General features: G+C 38.1%; 1 protein-coding gene and 1 pseudogene across 7 annotated transcripts in view; one reads left to right on the top strand and one right to left on the bottom strand.

Annotated features, from left to right (window-relative positions):
- LOC102850277 overlaps positions 1-1,454 on the bottom strand; it is a 7,830-nt pseudogene extending 6,376 nt beyond the window's left edge.
- FOXP1 (forkhead box P1) overlaps positions 1-21,534 on the top strand; it is a 419,751-nt gene that overhangs the window by 344,037 nt on the left and 54,180 nt on the right. For all 7 annotated transcript variants that reach the window (XM_006900487.1, XM_006900493.1, XM_006900488.1 and 4 more), the window contains one exon: positions 7,680-7,784. In XM_006900487.1, coding sequence (XP_006900549.1) covers positions 7,680-7,784 — 105 coding nt within the window. The remainder of the gene's footprint in view (positions 1-7,679; positions 7,785-21,534) is intronic.

Genomic DNA, 21,534 nt, shown 5'->3' with positions numbered 1-21,534 from the left:
ATGGGAGTGTCAGAGACAGTGCGATTGGCACAGGACAGAGCGGAGTTTAGGGCTGTTGTACATAGGGTCGCTATGAGTCGCAGGCGACTCGACGACACATAACAACATGTAGGCAAACCCAATAGCCAACATTGTTCTCAATGTAGAGAGGTTAAAGGCATTCTCTTTAAGAACAGGATCTAGCAAGGTTGCCCACTGTCACGTCTCTTATTCAGTATTTTATTGGAAGTCTTAATAATAGCAATAAGACAAGAGAAGGAAATAAGAGGTATCCAAATTGACAAAAAGGAGGTAAAATTATCTCTCTATGCATATGATATGATAGTATACTTAGAAAACCCTAAAGACTCAGCAGGAAAACTACTGGACATAGTTGACCAGTTCAGCAAAGTGGTAGGATACAAGATCAACATACAAAAATCAGTTGGATTTCTCTACAGTGACAAAGAGAATACAGAGCTGACGCTAAGAAAAACAATACCCTTAACAGTTGCATTGCTTTACTTTATAAGAATAGGTGTGATCACAATCCAAGGACTGTTCACCCAATTTGGTACAATTCTGTATGATTGTGTTTCATTCAAGTAGATATATTGTATCTTTAAAAGATATTTAACATCCACTCTTAAAAAATATTATTCCAATTTTTTTAGATATGAACTCTTACTGAAATATTTTGTACTCAAAATTCTTGCTGCTATGTTTCAACAAAAGAAAAAAGAATTCCGTAATAATGGTAGTTAAAATTTTTTATTCAAAGTAGAAGATGGTGACTAACTAGAGGGAAAAGAAGTGTGATAAGAACTTCAATTTATAAGACAAACAGGCAAATGCTCTTTTGGATGGAAGACTGACAACAGCTAGAGACATGATCAGTAGGGAGCCATGGTAGTAGATTGTCTACTGACTTGCTTCATTATAGTACTTAGGCTAGATTGAGAGTTCCATTAATGTTGATTAGCTTAATGAAAGACCCAGTGGTTGGAATTCATTCGGTAACTAATGTGAAGAAAGTTGGAAAGGCATCCAAGTCAGAGCAGACAGGAAGGGGGCTTAGTTATAATTTTGGTATGTGTGTTTTCTTTGGGTGGAGGGTGGATTAGCACCCAACTTCTTGGTCTACAGTAGCAGTATGAAGGCCATGACTCTTCACTAAAAAGTTCAGACCATATTCATGCCATCGTCTCATGAAACACCTACGCTCTGTTCATCTTGTCAGTGATAAAACTCGTCAGTCATTTGTGCCTGTGCCCTGTGAATGAATCTGCAGCCTCAGGAGAAGATTTGTGGTGGTTTATCACTGAGCAGGGCAACACAGGGCATTTTGTGTCATTCCTTTTGGTTTTCTACTTATCACAACTGCAAAGTAACCAAAATCTATAGTGTTACATATTTTAAAAGGGTGAATTGTGTGCTACATTAATTTTATGTCAATATTTAAAAAATACATCCAATAATTTCAGTGATTAAAGAACAACCAATATGGTCTTTTATAAAACTTGTCAAACAACATTCCAGAGATAAAAAAATAAAATTTATAATTTTATCATGATTTTCAAAAAACGTCTAATTTCTAATAGAAATTGAGATAGTCTTTTATGATAGATGAATTGAAAATTTAGAGAGACACAGAGAAATCTGAGAAGGCACATTCAGATGGAAGGAAGAGTGTATAAAGTTGGCATGAAATGTCTTGGGGGTAGCAAGACCTAGCCTTCACAGATCTCTTTGAGAAAATTAGGCTGTGTGATTAAAAGTGCAAGGACTACTAACAAGTACAAAAAACCCTCTAGACTTTGTCCTTTGTTTTACTAGGTGAATTCAGTGATTCTAATTTGAAGTTCTTCTTAAGTAGTATGTGTCATAGTGTGAATGTCATAGTAAATAGTTACCTAGAAGCAATCATCACCATTAGACAAAGATCTGGCGAAAGACTGAAGTCAGTGTAGAAGTTAAGTTTTGTGACTGATTTATTTTATCTTGTTGTCTTTGTTGTTGTCTACTGTGAAGTTGGAACCAATCCATAGCTGACCCTACACTATGTTTTTAGAGGCAGTTAATTGCACGAGAGGAATTTGCCCATAAGATATCTTAAGAAGAAGATCCTTCTTATGATTTTGGTGAAAATACAAAAAACAAAACATACAGTCCTCTAGTATGAACAGTTCATTGACAAAAAGTTACATACTTAACATTGTGTCACCATTCTCCCTGTCTAAGTTCTTTCATCATGGTTTATTTAGACTCTAGGCCCTTTAAAATTCTCAGATGTATTTTAGAATTACTATTGTCCAGTTCATTGCAAATAGATAACTCTTTTAAATACACAACATTCAAGGTAAATATTGTTTATTGAACTAAATGATGGTGTAGTTTAAGGATAACGTCATGGGCTAATTTCAGCCCGCAGTTTAAAAATTGATTCTGGAGAGTATATTTGAGAGTTCCTCCATTTCCACTGTGGCTGGTATACATAGACATAGAAAGAACTAATACACAGAACAAAAGCTGTATAGAATGTCACTGTTATATCAGGGTTTGGGACAGGATCAAATTGTTTCATTCATAGCAAGTGGTGCAAGATTGAAACAAAACCAGGATTTTAAAATCTGTTTGAACTAAAATGTGAATAATTACAGAGCAAAATTCTGAAATGGGAGATTTGGAATAGGAAAATATTTTTCCAGGTGATTGGATTATTGTATAGGTTGACATTCATAGTGATCAGTTGGCTCTGTGGGCACAGTTGTTTCTGACTCTGCCAGTCAAGAAGTTGTGTTGCTATGCAACACACATACTGCCTTTGTTTTCTAAGAGGGAGAGTATAGTACATCCATTTGTAATTTTTCCCATTCCAGCTGTTTTTCTGGTTCACACACATTTTACAAATTTTGGTCTATTCCAGTCTCACTTCATTGGCCAAGACTAAAGTAGGAAGAGTTGATTCACAGCTCTGCATCACACTGTACTATATTTACTACCATTTTACATATAGAAGAATTGTTACACATTCATATGTAATTATATTTTTAATGGCAGATTGACTCTTTCTAATCTGAAATGTTACACGTTTCTTATATTAAAGTTATTTAGTTTTTACATATCAAGGAAAGATTGAGAGAAAGTTAAGTGACTTTTCTTGGTTTCATGCTATTTCTATTTCATATATTAGGAACAAAATTAAAGAGTAGAATGTACTTTACTTGCTTCTCAAGTAGAGTCTCGGGCCTCATTTTAGTCTTTACCTACACAAATTGAAAATAAAAGACAAATACCAATTGAGTGTATATCCACACAGAAATGAAAAGGAACACTCTAATTATTAAACGATTAAATCCATGAATCTGCCTAACATTTGTGAGGTGTCATATTTGGTATGAGACATCAAGTATGCCAAGGTTATTAAAAATACATACCTGTCCATAGCAATATTATACCTGGAAGTTTATAGAAAACAGACCAAAAAACCAACTACATTTTGGCCCACAGGTTTTAGACATCTACCTTGGGGGCAAACGCGTTTACATCTTCTAAAAGCTTACTCCGTCTTCATTCCTCATAGTCTTTTAACAGCTTTGCAGCATTGGTGGCTGCCCTTCTTGGGCCATGTCTTTTTTTTGAAATTTTTTTAATTATTATTAATTTCAATGAAAATTTACAAAGATTTTGGATTTCCATTCATCCATTGTTGCACTTTTCTCCTCTCCCAACCCTCCCCCCCAGTACACTATCCTCTTGGAAAAGTAAAAGAAAAAGTGATTGTTTTACAATCCCTCCCCCAGGTCCACTCCACTATGCAGCCTTCACTCTGGATTCCATGTCTTTCAATGGTTGGGCTCACAGGCTTTGTTTCACCATGAGATGCTCATACTGTTTTCTACTGTCTTTCATTCTGAATGTAATGCTGAGTGAACTCAGTGTAACATTGGTATATGAGTGGTGGAATTCTCACTTTGTGTGCAGGACCCTAGTTGTGATTCCTAGCCAATCGACCTCATGCACAACTCTGTAATGCTGAACAGGTCTCATTAGACTTTCCACACTACAAAAAACTTGGATGAAAGTTCTAGCTAATGAAATCCACCACAATAATGACCTGATCTGAATTTGAATCTATTGTGCATGAGGTCCCCAGCAACAGCAGCTAAAAACTGCAACATTCTTTTACTAACTTATTTTCTTTCTCGTCCTCTTCAGCAAATGCCAGAAAACAGACAGAAAAGCGATACTTGTTCTACTTTTCTGAGGTCTGCAGGTATTGTCTGGCAAGACAGACAGTGCAGAAGGCAGAACATGAACTGGCCACGTATGCTCTGCGGTGCAGCACTCGCTAATGACAATCTCAAAGTCAAGTCTTAGCATAACAATTGATGGTGGGTTTTTTCCTACCTGGTTTAAACATATTTCAGAAGTTATCAGTTACACTAAAAATTCCAACAATATGTATTACTACACAGATAATGTTCATATTATAAGTTATTTGACAACTATGCCTTTACCTCAGCATAGTTTCACCAGTAAAGTTTGTTGATTAACACTGGGCTAATGGTACTTTACCATGTGGCTATAAAAAGTTAACATAACATTCTTACAAAAATACCTTGGCAATGGGCATGTTGGGCATAAATATGAAACATGCATTATTTATGTTAAAAAACAACTGTAAAAACATCAGACATTGCTACCAGCCATTCCCTTTTCTTTCAAAGGTGTAGACTGTTTCAAATAGTTGTGTTTCATTTGTGTATTTTAAATACCCAATTATATGTTAAACATGATGACAGTGATTTTTCATAATATTAGCAATGACCCCATTAGGTGAGTTAGTAGGTTTGGGGTGAGGATAGGGTGCGTACCAAGTATACTTACCTCAGTAATAGAGGGTTATCAGAATATTTTTTTGTAAGAACTATATATCAGGAGTGACTTTTTGCCCTTCTAAAGCCATAAAGAGTTCTCATTTCTCCTTGTTTTGAATTGATGACACTAGGGATCTCTGGTGTTTTAGTGGTAAGGAGTTCACTGCCAGTGCAAAGACTGATGGCTCAAATCTACCAGCAGCTTTGCAGGAGAAAGAGGGAATGGCTCCTCCCTTAATTTTCACAGCCTCTGAAAACCTACTGGAGGGTCAGCTATGAGTTGGTTCCCACTCAGTTGTACACGGCAGGATGAACTACAAAACTCTTAAAGTAAATTTTTATTCAGCCTCCAGATCTCTTACACAAATAAATTGACCAGTGAAGAGGGGACAGGCAAGCACACATCATTTTAAGTAATGTAAACTTAATTCTCAGTTATTTATTATTCTAGTTGCTATATCTTATTATATTTTAAACACTCTTGACTTATTTCAAGAAGCCCAGTACCAGCTACATTTGCAGTTTTTACTCTTATATCCTGACTAAATAGAGGAGGCTCCTGGATCCCAAATTAACTGTTGTTGTGTGGCATCAAGTGGGAATTGACAGCTGACCCTCCATCAGGTTTTCAGAGGCTATAAATCACAGAGGAGGAAATTGCCCATCTATCTTCAACAAGCAGCTAATGGATTAGAACTGCTTATCTTTGGGTTGCCAGTACATGTTGTTAACACTAAACCACCAGAGCTCTCTCCAAATTAACTAATCCCACAAACTGTGTAGGAAAGCTAGGGTTGATACCCTATTTCTTTTTTTTTTATTTTATTTTATTATTTTTTTGTGTGTATACTGTCAAATTGGATCTGACTGGTATAGGAGGAGATTGCCCTTCCTTCTTCAGCAGAGCATCTGGTGGGTTTGAACCGTGTACCTTCGGGGTTGCAGTGCAGCTTCTTTCCACTAGGCCATCAGAGCTCCCCTGATACCCTGTGTCTTGAGAGCAGCCATCAGTCAGTCTTTGCTATTGACTTGGAACCTGAGGTCTCACTCCATCCTTTTCTCCTATGAGAGATAGCTTTCAGGGCTGCTAGACAAGCTTGCTTTCTGTAGCTTTGGTTGGTTTCATGTTCCCAAATTTATATTGTTAGTTTTTGATAGAATAGCTTCAAACTGCCTTCACAGTAGGGAGCTCTGGTGGCACAGTCTGTTAGGAGTTCTGCTACTAATCCAGAGGCGTTGCCTCTCTCATAGTTCAAATCTACTACCTCACTGGTCAGCAGGGGAAAGGTGGACAGTCTCCTCCTGGGCAGTTTACAGCTCCTGAAAACCCACTGGAGGCTCAGCTCTGAGTCAATGAAGTTGAGAATATCTTCAGATTATATTAGAGTTCCAACAAAATTGTTTTAATTCTGTAGGGAAACGTAATAATGTTTAGTAGTTGTAGTTTGGTGTGTCAGTTTGCTGCTACTGCCCAGTACTTGTAATATGTTTATTATGGATTAATAAGAAGTCTGAGTTGTGTGGTATTTGTGTGGATATGTGCTCTACACAAAGCCATGGGGATGTATGTAGTATGTAATGTAGGCTGGTAACTGAAAGGCTGGCAGTTCAACTCCACTGACTTACATCTACAAGAAAGATGAGCTGTTTCCATCCATAAGGATTTCCAACCTCAGCAATCCAGTGGATGTTCTATATAAGTTGGAACTGGTTCAGTGGCACCAAGGGTATGTGTTCCATGAGCTGGGCCAATAAAATACAGCCATTCATATTTTTAATGGTAATACAAAATACGTGGTTCTGCCCAGTCTCTGTCTGCTTGGGCTCGTGCTTGTGCACAAGCATGTGCATGTGCATGCACGCTCAGAATGCATTGTGCCTGAAGTCCAAAGGCATGCAGAACTGGTGGTGGAGTAAAGGATAAAATCACCTTGACCATAGAGGTAATACATGCAAGTACAAAACTATCAGTGTATTAGCTTTCTTTCCATTTCTGTTTGATGGAAATGAAGGATGTAGAAATGACTGTAAAAATAATTTGTCTGAGAGAAGTCTGGATTCAGAACTCTAGCAGAAGGTAATTGAGGATGTGGTTAATCAGTGAGTGTAGCACATGAGTGGATCAAATCATTCCTTGACCTGAATCCACGTGTCCAAATCATTAGGTATTGATTGGCACCCTGTTGGAGAGTTTAGGCCTTTGTGCTCATCAACAAGTCTTCCCTTGTTCTTGATATCAGCAGTTTCAAGATTATCATTGTTCTACCATTATTAGTTTCTTGAAGAAGCTCACCACTCACTCGGATATATTTATTGGCTTTTTTGTTTGTTTGTTTGTTTTCTTTTTTCAAAATTACCTGACTCTACTATTCTTTGCTGGGTAAAATTAACCTGTGAAAAGATTCACCAGTAATATGAAAGCAATTTTTGAGGAAAAAGGAAGAGAAGAAAACTAGTACTCTAGGTGGATAGAAGAGGAGAGAAGTCTCAAAATCAAGTAAACACTTTAATTTTTTGTTAGGAAGATAAAGAGATAAATTCTAGCATTTTAGAGAAATCTATCTCAGACTGTGGAGGGCTGCATAGCTTAGGACAACTTGCAAACATTTTTGTATGTTTACTTTATCATCTTGTACATATTTTGGTACAGTCTTACTTTTGCTGTTAAGGAACAGTGCAGGAGGCATTAGTAAATTCCATGTGGACAGAAGACCTTGGGGTACACCTTTGTGTGTAGGCTTCACTTGCCCTCTGTGGCTTTGGCTGGTGGATGGTTCTTGGCAACAAACTCATCATTTTGTCCTGTGTTTTCTCTTTCAGTTTGTCGCATGAGGAGCACCCCCATAGCCATCCTCTCTATGGGCATGGTGTGTGCAAGTGGCCCGGCTGCGAAGCTGTGTGTGAAGACTTCCCCTCTTTTCTAAAGTAAGAATGGTGCTTGTTTTCCTTTACATAGCCATCATCTCCCACTGTTCATACATTTGCTCATGTCTTTTCACCAAGAGTTTTACACCTCCTTTCTGAGAGTTGTATCTCACAAGGTCAGAAAAATCAGAGGATACAACTCCAAGGCAGTTTCTATATTTTTAGAAAGAGCACCTGTATTTTTAAGCTAGAAGTGATTGATGAAAATCAAACTTAGAATAATCTTGTGTTTACTAAATTCATCTATATTAGATAAATGATATACTGTAATTTTCTAGAATTGGTATTTCCTTTTATAACATTACTTGCCAATTGCAGTTTAGAGAATTGGGCTTCTTTTTTTGTTACAAAAACAACTATGAACTGGGAGAAAACATAAGATACATTGGTGTGGGTTTGTTTTGTGTGTGTGTTTTAATACTAGTATTGACTTTTGTTCAAATTCTTTTCCTTATGGGAAAATAGAGTTAAATTTAATTTTCATAGTTAATTGATAACTAAAAGTTTGTTTAGTCTGTCTAGTTGTATTAGCATTGAAAGAGTATCTTATCTCTATAAGTAAACGATATACTGATGTTCTCGAAGTGGAATTACATGCCTCTGTAGTGCATCTTAACATTTTCGTTACCTGTGATGTCTGTTTAAAAAAGAATAAAAAAAAAAGTAAAACAAAGCTGCCTTGTAGTTTGACATCTCCCTTACTCATTCTTATGAAGTCTGAACTGACTCATAGCTAACTGTCCGTTGAGCTTCTGAGGCTACAAATCACATGGTAGATTGCCCATATTTCTTGGATTTGAACCACCAGAGGGACTTGGTATTTATTTTGTTAAAGCAAACACTTGCATACAGATTTTGTAATCACTGTATCTCAGCAAGGACAAAACAAAATTTTAAACTGTGTCTAGTACTAAAAATGGTAATATATTTTAAAAACTCATTAGCATGAGGATCTATTCTTGATGCCTAGAAGAATGCTACCTTCTAGTCTAAGTAAGGGTTTGAGATTCTTGAATCTAGAATAGGAAACTGCTACTAGTTAGTTATTATAGTTTGCCCATGATATGACATGTTCTCACTTTGTGTTCCCTCAATGGAATGTGACTTCCTAACCTTTATTTGTTAACTTATGTTTCTCAGAAGACTCTTAGAAGTTAAGAGAAACCAAACTTAAATTTATTTAAGCAAAAGACAACAGTTTGGGAGCTAGTATTGGTTCCTGTCATGCAGAAAGTCCAGAAGTACAGCTAGCTTCAAGCATGGTTGAATCCAGATGCTTAAATCAAGTTGTCAGTTATTAATCTGCCTCTTCTGTACTTTCTTTGTTGACAGCATTCTTGGGCTTTCTCATTGGTATTGGAAAGGAAAGATATGCATCCCACTGGTTTAATGACCCTAGAGGGTTTCTCTTTCCCAGTAGTTCTGGGAAATGTAATGGACACAACTCCTTAACTCAGAATGAGTCAAGTGATCTAGCATTGAGCCAGCCATAGTGATGTAGCCAGCCTGCATCACATGTCCATTTCCAGAACAGAGGGAGATGCTTAAAGCACATAAACCACGTAGGGACTAGGCATGAGAACTTGGCTACAGAAAGTGAAAATTATCATTGTCACTAGAGGGGAGCAAGTGCTAAGTAAGAATATAGAGTTCTCTCTCAGTGCTTTTGTGATTTGTACTTCAATTCATCTGTATATAAAAAGTTCAGAATGTTATTTTCATCTTCTAGTCCCAGGAAACTCAGAATTATGTTCAAGTTTCAGAAACTTATCAAATGTGCTGGAAAATAAGTTGGTGTTCTTGTATCCATGTCTCCTGTATTTCTACACAGTCTAAGGAGAAATTAAATAATTGGCTTAATATCACCACCTTGTCTTTTATTGAACTGGACTGAGATGCTGCCTTCTTATGATTGAGGCGAAAACTGTGTATCTCTTTGAATGATGTCATCTTGGGGTCATTGTCATGAGGAAGTGATGTTTCAAATGTTTCTTCACTAATCTGAGCAGAGTCAGATTTACGGACTATGAAATTATCTCTTTTCTGGGTCCACACTTCACTTATCATCTTGATTCAATGCCATTGAGTCATGAACAACTCATAGCTGACCCTCCACTGGGTTTTGAAGATTATAAATAGCACAGAGGAGATTGCTGTCTTTATCCTTTGGAGCCACAATTGGCTGGGACCTCCAGAGAAGTGTGTCCCTTGGGTTGGCAGCACAACTTCCTACAGACCCCACCAGAGCTTCCTAGTTCTCCGATAGTTGAATTACTATAATTGAAGTCATTAAGCAGCAGTGATGTGTGGAGTCTTGATGACATTCTTACCAACAAAATGTACTATTACTTTAGCTTTGATTTAGGTGCTCTGGTGTTTTATTTTTTAAATTTTATATTGGTTTGCTTATAAGGTTCATTCATATATATTGTTTCACACTATCCTTCGTTCACATTTTGTTTCATGCAATCATCCCCATTCATTGTTTTATAAAATTAATCACCATTGAACTGTGCCCAGTATTACCCTGTCTTTTCAGATTCCTGCCAGATCTTTCTGGTTTCCTTTACTATTCCCTCCCCCTGCCAGTTTGTGCAACCCTGTGATTACTCCCCTGCCCATCTTCACCATTCTGCTCCCACCCAACCCCCTTGGATCCTGATACAGGTTTCACTAGTTATCTTTCTACCAAATAATCTTATGCAGTATTTGTCCTTATTAGACTGAGTTAGTTCACTCAGCATAATGCTCTCCATTCTCTCCCAAGTTGTTGTTGTTGTTGTTATGTGCCATCGAGTCGCCTGCGACTCATAGTGACCCTATGTACAACAGCCCTAAACTCCACTCTGTCTTGTGCCAATTGCACTGTCTCCGACACTCCCATCCCGATTATCCCAGTCGCTGAATCAATCCACCTCATAGAGGGCCTTCCTCTCCTGCGCCATCCCTCCACCCTCCCAAGCATGATGTCCCTCTCTAAGGATCGGTCTCTCCTCACAACATGTCCAAAGTTTGTTAGACGGAGTCCCAGAATCCTTGCCCCCAAGGAGCCACCCGGTTTAACTCTTTCCAGGACAAATCTGTTTGTTTTCCTAGCAGTCCATGGTATTCTCAAAACTCTTCTCCAGCACCACAGCTCAAAGGCATCAGTTCTCCTTCTATCCTCCCTGGTCATTGTCCAACTCTCTGATGCATAACAAGTGACTGCAAAGACCGTGTCCTGTATCAGATGCACCTTAGTCTCCAGAGAGACACCATTGCTCTTCAGTACTTTGGAGAGGTCCCTAACAGCACACTTTCCCATGGCAGTGTCCCTTTTAATTTCCTGGCTGCTGGTGCCAAGACTGTTGACTATGGAGCCAAGCAAACCAAAGCTGTGTACAATCTCAATCTCTTTACCATCCATCCTGATGCTGCCAATTGGTCCAGTGGTGAGAATCTTTGTCTTCTTGACATTGAGCCTCAATCCATATTGTAGGCTGCAGTCCTTGACACTCTGCAGCAGGCGCTTCAGGTCCTCCTCAGTTTCAGCAAGCAGGGTTGTGTCGTCCGCATAACGCAGATTGTTGATAAATCGTCCACCAATCTTGACCCCACATTTCTCCTTATAGAGCCCAGCCTCCCTGATAATCTGTTCTGCATATAGATTGAAAAGGTATGGAGATAGGATGCATCCCTGGCGTACGCCCTTCCCAATTTTGAATCATGCAGTGTTCCCTTGCTCTGTTCTGACGACTGCCTCCTGGTCCAAGTATAAGTTTCGCATTAGAACGATCAAGTGTTCTGGGATTCCCATTCTTCTCAGAGTCAACCATAGTTTGTTATGATCTACACAGTCAAATGCCTTTGCATAGTCAATGAAACACAGATAGACATTCCTCTGGTATTCCCTGCTTTCAGCCAAGATCCATCTAACATCAGCTACAATATCCCTAGTACCACGACCCTTTCTAAACCCAGCCTGGACTTCTGGTAGCTCTCTGCTGATCCAGTCGTTTTTGGATAATCTTCAGTAAAATATTGCTTGCATGTGAAATCAGTGAGATTGTTCTGTAGTTTCCACATTCTGTTGGGTCACCTTTCTTTGGGATAGGAACAAATATCGATCTCTTCCAGTCAGTTGGCCAAGTGGTTGTTCTCCAGATTTCTTGGCACAACTTGGTGAGCAAGTCCATGGCTCCCAAGTTAGGTAATTTTTTAAATTGTTGCTCCTGAGTGTTGCATAGTATTCCATCAGGTATCTCAATCCATTCGGTTATAGTTGGACAATTTGGGCTGTTTCCATGTTCCTGCAATTGTGAATAATGCTGCTTTGAACATTGGTGTACAAATCTCAATTTTATCTCAGTTCTAGTTTTCTCAGAGTATATGCCTAGCAGAATAGTTAGATAATATAGAATTTCTATGTCCAGCTTTTTGAGGAAACACCAGAGTGCCTTCCAGAGTGCTTGTATATTTCACAATCTCACCAACAGTGTATGAGAGTTCCCATCTCTCTGCATCCTCTTCAACATTTATTGCTTGCTGTCCTGCTAAACTTTGCCACTGCTACTGGAGTGAGATGGATATTTCATTGTGGTTTTGTTGTGCATCTCCCTTATTGCCAGTGATTTTTTAACATTTCATCATGTGTCTATTGGCCATCCGAATGTCTTCCTCTGTGAAAAGTCTTTACATGTCTTTTTCCCATTTTGTAATTGGGTTATCAGTCTTTTCCTTGTGGAGGCTCTATAGTATTTCATAAACTTTTGTTATGAAACTCTTGTCTGAGATGATATTGCCAAATATTTTTCCCAGTCTGTGGGTTTTCTTTTTACTTTGTTGGAAAAAGGTTTTGATGCTCATAGGGATTTATGTTTAGAAGGGCCTATTCATCAATGTTATCCTCTCCTGTTTGTATATTTCTGGCTGTATTTGTTAGCCTCTTCATATGATTTAGGTGTTCTTTTACAAATAGTCTCCTCCTTCTGTTTTATAATGCCCTAATATCACTAAAATAATCCATGAAGAAAGCAAAAGGTAATTACAAAAACAGAGGAGAGGGGGAAAAACTCCGAAATGATGTCAGAAGAGACTCTAAAGATATCACTGGAACTTCGGGAAACCAAATCTAAAGGAAACCATATTTGAGGTACAAGAGCTGAACAGATGGTTTCAGAGGGCAGCTCAGAAAGACAAAGCAAAGTATTATAATGGAATATGCAGAGAACTAGAATTAGAAAATAAAAAGGGAAGAACTCACTGCATTTCTTAAGTTGAGAGATCTGAAACTCAAATTTAGGCCTCCTGTCACAGTGTTGAAAGATGGGCAATGTATGAATGACCCAGAAAGCATCAAAAGAAGATGTAGCAGAAAGAATTGACTGACACTGAAAAATTTCAGGAAGTACTATATGAACAGGAGCCAATAGTAATGAAAGAGGAAGTGGAAGTTGCATTGAAGTAACTGGCAAAAAGTTAGTCCCCAGGAATCAATGGAATACTAATTGATTTGTTGGAATTAACAGGTGTAGTTTTGGATGCACTTACAGGTCTATGCCAGGAAATTTGGAGGAAGGCTACCTGGCCAATGGATTGGAAAAAGTCTATATTTGTTCCTATTCCCAAGAAGGGTGATCCAACTGAATGTGGAAATTATCAAACAATATCATAGATGACATATACTAGCAAAATATACTGCTGAAGATCTTTCAAAAATGGCTGGAACAGTACATAGATAAGGAACTGCCATATGTTCAAGCAGGATTTAGAAGAAGCCATGGCACTAGGGATATCATTGCTGACGTAGATGGATCCTGGCTGAAAGTAAAGAATTCAAAAGAATGTCTATTTGTGCTTTATTGACCAAGCAAATGTGTTTGTGTGGATCATGACAAGTTGTGGCTGACACTGAGAAGAATGGAAATCCCAGAGCACTTAATTGTGCTTATGAGGAACCTATACATAGGAGGCTGTTGTGGAAATGGAGCAGGGGAGCATGGCATGGTTTGGAATTGAGAAAGGAGTGAGTCAGGGATGTATTCTGTCTCCATACCTGTTCAGTCTATATGCTGAGCAAATGATCTGAGAAGGTGGACTCTATGAGGAGTGTGTAGCATCAGGATTGAAGATAGATTCATATCTATGCACTATGCAAATGACACAACCTTGTTTGCTGAAAGTGAGAATTTGAAGCACTTGTTGCGTCTCAATATTAACAAAACAAAGATTCTTACCACTGGACCAATAAGTCATGTTATGATGGATGGAGACATTGAAACTGTCAACAGCTTCAACTTGCATGGTTCCACAATTAACACCCTTAGTACAAGCAGTAAGGATATATGGAGATGCACTGCAGTAGGAAAATCTGCAGGTGGGGACCTTTCCAAATTATTGAGAAGCAGTAATGATGTCAGTTTCAGGACTAAGGTGCATCTGATTCAGGCCATAGTCTTTTTGATTACTAGCTGTGCATCCAAGACCTGGACAATGAATAAGGATGGCAGAAAAATAATTGATGCCTTTGAACTGTGATGTTGGCAAAGAGCACTGAACATTCCATGGATGGCCAAGAAAACAAATAGATTATGTCTTGGAAAAGGCGCAGCCACATTGCTCTTTGGAGGCAAGAATGATGAGGCTTCGCCTAACAAACTTTGGACATAGTGCTAGGAGGTACTTCTTGGAGAAGGAGATGATGTTAGGAAGGGTGGAGGATTGGCGAAGGAGAGGAAGACCCTCAACCAGGTGGATTGACAGGTGACTGCTGCAATGGGCAGGATGGTGCAGGACAGGACTGGTTTCAGATCTTTTGTTCAAAGGGTCACTATGAGTTGTACTTGATTCAGTGGCACCTAAAAACAACATAGGCCTGAGATGTATGTCAGAGACTGTTGTAGGGGTTTTGCATTTCTTAACTTCATTGTATCCTTATGGTGGTAATATTCTAACCTTATTTCCAACATAAACAATACACAGAGAGGTTAAGTGATGTAGCCAAGGCCACATAGCATCTAGGAGTTGGAGCCAGGATCCATATGCAGACTGATTTAAAAGTCCTTATTTTCAGCTGTTCTGCCTAGTCACAGTGGTGGGGTTTTTTTTTTTGTTGTTTGTTTGTTTTTTAAATTAACTACTTCCTATCTACTCAAATCCAAACCAAAATCAAAAGCAGTAGCTTCAAGTCCATGGTGACTCATATTGACCTGTGTTGGGTTTCCAAAACTGTAAATCTTTACGAGAGAAAACTGCCCGTTTTTCTTCTGACAACTGGTGGAGTCAGACTTTGATCTTGCCAGTAGCAGGCTAGTACAACACCAGTGCTCCTTCTAGGTTCAGACCCACTCCTAGCTGAGCCTCCAGTGGGTTTTCAAAAGCTGCAAATCACATGAGAAAAGATTGCCTATCTTCTTTGTCCTTCAGAACAGCTTGTGTATTCAAATTGATGGTTGAGTACCAATGTAGAAGTCAGCGATTTAAACACGTCATATTCTCTGTGGGAAGAGGGAAGAAAAGTGAACTGCTGCTAAAAATGTATAGCCTCAGAAACCCTATGGTGTCCTCTGCTCTCAGGGAGCACAGTGAATTGGAATCATCTCGACAGCAGTGGCATTTTTTAACTTTAATTTGGGGGCGAGGAGTATGGAGGTGTTTTAAAGTTGTTAAGAGTTAAAAGATGCAACATGAGAAGTGCTTAGCTCATACCCTTTGTTGTTATGTGTCATCAAGTTGTAACCAACCAATAGCAACATCACCAGGGCTCCTTCCTACTTAGGTTCAGATGCAAACATAGCTGAGCCTCCAGTGGGTTTTCAGAGGCAGTAAGGAGGATACTGCCTGTCTTTCTGCAAAACAGCTGGTGGTTTCATACCATGTGCCCTGGGAATTGCAGCACTGCTTCTTATCACAAGGCCACCATTAAAATTACTGTTTCCTTTCTAATCTAATGAATTATCTTTCAAAAGAAGAGCAATTTTAAATACACACAGTTGTATAAATTTAGCTAAGGAAGAGGTTGGGACTACATAGAGCTGTGATCAATCAGAAAAAAAAATTTAATATTTTTAAAATATCAATTTCTCATGAAATCCTGTCCAATCAAATATAGTCTGAAACCTTTTCTGTGGAAGACCACTAAAAGACAAATGTTTTAGGCCTAGCAGTCCTAGAGCTGCTAAGACAAATCCTTGCATCAGCTGGAAAACAGTTACAAAACACATCACAGAATTGGATGTGACACAGAACATGCCACAAAGATGGATGTGACCATGATCCTGTGACTGTTTTTTTTAAAAAATTATTCATTGTACATTTTATTCCCTCTCCCTTTCTTCCCCTCCTCCCCTCCCCAGTTCACTCTGCAAGCACACCTCTTGTTTCAGTCTGGTCGTAAATATAGTAGTTGTTGTTGTTAAGTGCCATCAAGTCGCAGGCGAATCATAGCGACCCTATGACTGAAAGTCCTGGACACCTCCTGTATAACTTTCATCCTTTCTCAAGGTTCATAGGGTTTCTGGAGGCAAGCTATTATGGAAGTGGATGCCACTCCTGCTTCCAAGCTTGTTTTAAATATAGGACCTAATATATTCCTTTTAGATATTTCTTTCCCTCATCTGTTCCAACGCAATGTTCATGATCCACTCTTTACCTATTTTCCCCTCAACCCCCATGTCAGTCCTGTCTTATAACATCGGTATTATGCAGTATTTGTCCTTTTGTGACTGAAGTATTTCACTCAGGACAATATCTTCCAAACTCACCCATGTTGTGTAATGTTTTATGAGTTAATTTGTTAATGGGCACTTGGGTTGTTCCCATCTCTTTGCTATTGTGACTAACACAGCAATAAACATGAGTGTGCATACATCTGTTTGAGTTGTAGTTCTGGTTTCTTTAGGGTCTCTTCCCGGTATTGGAATTTGGGGTTAAAATGGTATTTCCATTTCCAACTTAGTGTGAAAGTGGCAGACCATCTTCCATAGTGGTTGTACCATTTTATATCCCCACCAGCAGTGAATAAGAATTCTAAGCTCTCCACATTCTAGCTAGCATTTTTTGTTTGCTGCCCTGTAGAACTTTGCTCTTGTTGCTGCAGTAAAATGATACCTCATAGTGGTTTTGATTTGCATCTCTCTGATATCTAGAAATTTTGGACATTTCTTCATGTGTTTGCCATCTGAATGTCTTCTTTGGTGAGGTGTTTATTCATATTCTGTGCCCATTTGGTGATTGTATTGTTTACATTTTTCTTGTTGAGGTGCTAAAGTGGTCTATACATTTTAGATATGAGTTCCTTATCAGATACGTCATTGCCAAATTTTTTTTCTCTTCAGTCTGTGGGGTTTCTTTTTCACCCTGTTGGAGAAATTTTTTTGTGCATAGGGATTTGATTCTTAGAAGATGCCTTTCATCTATTTTATTCTCTCCTGGTTGCTTAGAAATCTGTTTATGCTGTAGATTAGGATTTCTAAAGTTGAACATACATACCCTGAATTATTTTTATTTGAATTTGCAATGTCATCTGGTTTATTCCTATTTTCGGACACTAATCTGTGTTCTTGAGAGTGCAAGTTCAGTTAGCAAGCTCAGCCAGAACCCAAAAGAGGAAGTTTGGGTTAACCCTGGGGTTCGCAAGAGAAAAGCTTAGGCAAAAACCAGCCAAAAACCAAACCGTTTTCTTCAGACTCATGAGGTGGCCGGCCACGTGTCGGAATCTAATCGAAGGTGGCTGGTAGTGGTTCTCCACCTCTGGGGATGTATCTTGCCCAGTGTTATCATCTGCTAACTGCTGTTAGTCTTATACCGACTTACCTAGTATTCAGGTACTTACCTTCCTGAATACCTAGTATTCAGTATCAGGGTGAAAGGGTTTTTTCGTAACTCTTGCAGGTTTTTATTCCTCAAGCTAATAAGATGTACTTCTCATACTAAGACAAAAATAAAAATTTCACCTGACATTAAAGCCCAGGTTAACAGAGAGAAGGTGGAAGAAAAGGAAGGAGAAAATCAGGTCTCAAAACGAGGTGTCCTTTTTTCTTGTTGGTAAATCAAAACCTGAGATTTTACACTTTTCTGTGATCATTGTGCAGTATTTATTCCTCAGATGAGGAATACCACAGGGCCCTTGATTTAAAAGATAAATGCTATACAAATAGCCATCCTGTTGTCTTTCTCTCAAAGCCAACAGAGGGATGCTTTATCAGAATCAGCTGATACCCAGCCTATTGAAAGCATTTATTTTCCAGTTTCTTTTCAAAACAAGTTGCTATTTTAGTGTTGATTTTTTTTTTAATTTATCAACCCTGAGTTACCCTGTGACTGTTGTATTTGTTAGCACTAACTGATACCAGTAGGTGCTTTTACTAATTCTAACGAAATCACCAAGCCCTGCATTGCTTTGAATCTTCAGATAATAGAAAAACAAAAATAAGCCCAGTGTCATCCAGACAGAAGATGAAGCCAATCTATGTTCTTCCTTCTCCTCCAACTTGGGACAAGTTATTGTTTGGGTTTCCCTCCAAAAATACATTAAAGACACAGTCTTTACCATTAAATCAAGGGAATTACAACCTTTTCCCTTTCTTTAAAAACAAAAAATTAAAAGCTTGGACAATTCTTTGGCAATGTGGGAAGTGGATTTCAAGGAGTTTAATCACATTTTTCTGTATTGTAAAATTGCTTCACAGATACCAGGTACTCATATGGCTCCTGGGGAAAACATTTCCATTTTCTCTATTGTAATCTTTTTGTTTAAGGTAGTCTTTGTCTAACAAAGAGCTCTGAAGTGTACTGTATTGAACTACTAGTGGAAAGGTCAGCTTTTTTAATCCACCAACAACTTTTCTGCAGAAAGATGGAGAGTCTTCTCTTTTAAAAATGTACAGCCTCAGAACCAAGTGTAAATCTTTAAAATATTGGGACTGACTCTACCTCAGTTTTAGGTTTTCATAACGTCTAACAAAAAGCCCCATAGATAAGAAGCTTCAGATTTAGAGTGACCATTACAGAGCAGAGTGATGTCCCTGCACAGTGTTTCCAGGGCTACACATTTTCCTACCTGGTGCAGGGTACTGTCACACCTTTCTCCCACTGAGTGACTGGTGGGTTCAGACCACCAATCTTTCAGTTAGCAGCAGAGCACTTTAACCACTACATAACCAGGGCTCCATCATTTGTAGCCTTGCTTTTGTATTTCATATCATTTGTATCCTTGTGTTTGTTTTCCTGCTGGAGCAGAGTTTATTTTTGAGTGGTGATGGTGAGGGAATTTTCTTAGGGAAAAGCACTATGCATGACAAAATGAAAATTCCATTGCGTGTTCATCAAATATGCATTACCTGTTAGAGGGAAAATAAATCTTACATATACTTGAGTAGAAGATGAAGATGAAAATATTGAAAGAAAATGTCCAGAGGTAGGACTCTGACCCTCTCAGAAAGGCCAAGGGCTGGAGACAGTAGAGAACATTTCACTGGTTATTTCCATCTTTTTTTTTCCCTGTGAATTTTACTTTTCAAAACTGTGAAGAGGTTTATGTGAAAGGAACTACTAAGTGTGCTCTGTAATGTTTTCACAAGTGTTTTTATCATGGTAACATCTTGTTTATTTTAGTTCTCTGCCTAAAACTACTTGGAACATGTTAAGAAAACATTTCAAGAAAGCCTCCACAAAGAGGCTTTTGTTTAACAGCCATAGTGAGGCTACAGGGTTTATGAAGGTGTTAACTTTCAGCCCCTTAAGCACTTCCACATGAAATTCCAGCAACCATGTTTGTGGTTTTGGGAAAACAAAGTGTATGTTAAAGAAACCAGGTAAATGCTAGTACATGTAGAAGGAGCTGATCCAGTAAATTGTTTCAAACCTGCTTATGGCTCCAAGCTTGCACCCTGCATTTTTGCAGTCAAGTGAATTCCAGAGACAGGCACCTGGGAGGAAATAACCACTGTTAATTGTGGGCCTATGCAAATCAGATTCAGTTTCAAAATGGAATGCTCAAGAAAGTCCAAGTGACAAGTTTTTGATGGTTGAATCATTTGCATAATTTTTTAAAATGAATTTTCCCTTCCATTTTCTCATTGTTTTATAAAAGTAAAGATTGCATGTCATCAATTTTTTTCCTTAAACCTTCTCTTTAACCTTTCTGACATTGTATTAGGAGTTCAAGACCTTTTCCCTGTACTTTAAGAGGTCAGAGTGGCCTAAATACCACAGTGCCCTCTAGTGATAGATAGAATATTGGATAGAAAAGTTTAGACAAGTTTGCCAAAGATGACAGTCCCAGTTGCCATGACTTTGCTCAAAAAGAACCAAATAATATTTAAACGCTTTTCCCAACAAATAGATTTTAGTAAGAAATGCAAATGAAGTTTAATGTTTTTATGTAGACTGAATGCATGACAAATTTTTGTATAGTATTAATTCAACATGTAACAGTGTGTGCATATACATTATATATATTGCAACTCTATAGTGCCATTGTTGTGTTCTCATATGTTTGAAGATTCTTTGGTTAACAGATGTTTCACATCATCATTTCCAGTGTATAATTAGAAGGTATTACTTAAAAGACAAGAATCATCTTTGTTCCATACTTTTATTGACACTGGCTTCCATATTATGGCCATGACTAAATGGTAAAATTTATTATTAGAAATAGGGAAAGGAAAAAAAAAAAAGAAATAGTGTGACAAAAGTCCGAGACCATGGTTTTCCTTTCAATAAAAGTAGTTAAAAACCTTTTAGAAAATCCATAATTTTGATTGCTAGTACTTAATAAATGTATAGCTGGTACTTTTTAGCTGTCTCTTTAGGGAAAAATGAGTTTTATCACCTGCAGTACCTGGGTTAATGAAATTGTGTGCTGGAATTTAGCCAGGATAAAAGATGAGATCATTCTAAGACACTAATATTGAAAACAGGTCTTATAAAAAGCTCTGACTCTTGAGTGAAGTGTCATTAGATATTTTTTATTATTTTATTTAAATTGAGAATTTAAGTTTGTTTTCATTTTTAAAGTTTCTGTACTCATATAAGATTCTCATTTGGCATTGTGTTGAAAACCTGGGCCTTAAAAACCCGTGCAGAGCCAAGAGAAACAGAGAAATGTCCATCAGTGCCGAGTGAAGAATTTCCTTGCTTCAAATTTCAGCTCCAGTTCCTGTTCAGCCCTTTACAAATCATAACTCTCAGCTCATATTTGAAATAATGCTGCCTTTTTTCTCATGTTCCTCCTATGTTTGATTGTTTGTGGATATTAGCTGTCCAGGAAATCCCATACTTACAGATATAAATCCAGAATGATCTTGTTTTTCCACAGCCTGCCCAGGATGTATTAGACAGTTATGATGATTTGTTAATTTTTGTGACCTGTATTTATTTTATGTGTGCTGTATACTTTGAGGGTGGAATCAGTTGTTGAAAGGGTTTTCGTCTCTCACACACAGAAAGGAAACATTCTACTTTTGACCTTTGGATCCTCTTGCCTTAAGTTTGGAAGGCTCCTTTTCATCTCTTTTTAGTGTCTATGCTCTGAGTGCTTCTTCCATATGGCAATAAACAAGTTGGTGCATTGTGTCGTTTGTCTCTACTGCAGCCCTGGAGAGTGTGGGGCTCTGCAGACAAATGTGTGAACAGGGCCACATCTTCCTAAATGAACTTGCAATCCAAAGTGTGTTTTGACTTTAGTTCTAGTATCGTTTTTGTGGTTATATACATTTCCTCTAAATAATACATTAATCCTCAGATTTAATGAGTGTTTAGATAGAATTCA

This window comes from Elephantulus edwardii, unplaced genomic scaffold (assembly GCF_000299155.1).
Source record: "Elephantulus edwardii isolate Elephantulus edwardi_28Jun2011 unplaced genomic scaffold, EleEdw1.0 scaffold00285, whole genome shotgun sequence".
Taxonomy (NCBI): Eukaryota; Metazoa; Chordata; class Mammalia; order Macroscelidea; family Macroscelididae; genus Elephantulus; species Elephantulus edwardii.
Note: the sequence above shows the minus strand (reverse complement) of the source record. Positions and strands in the feature narration are given on the sequence as shown.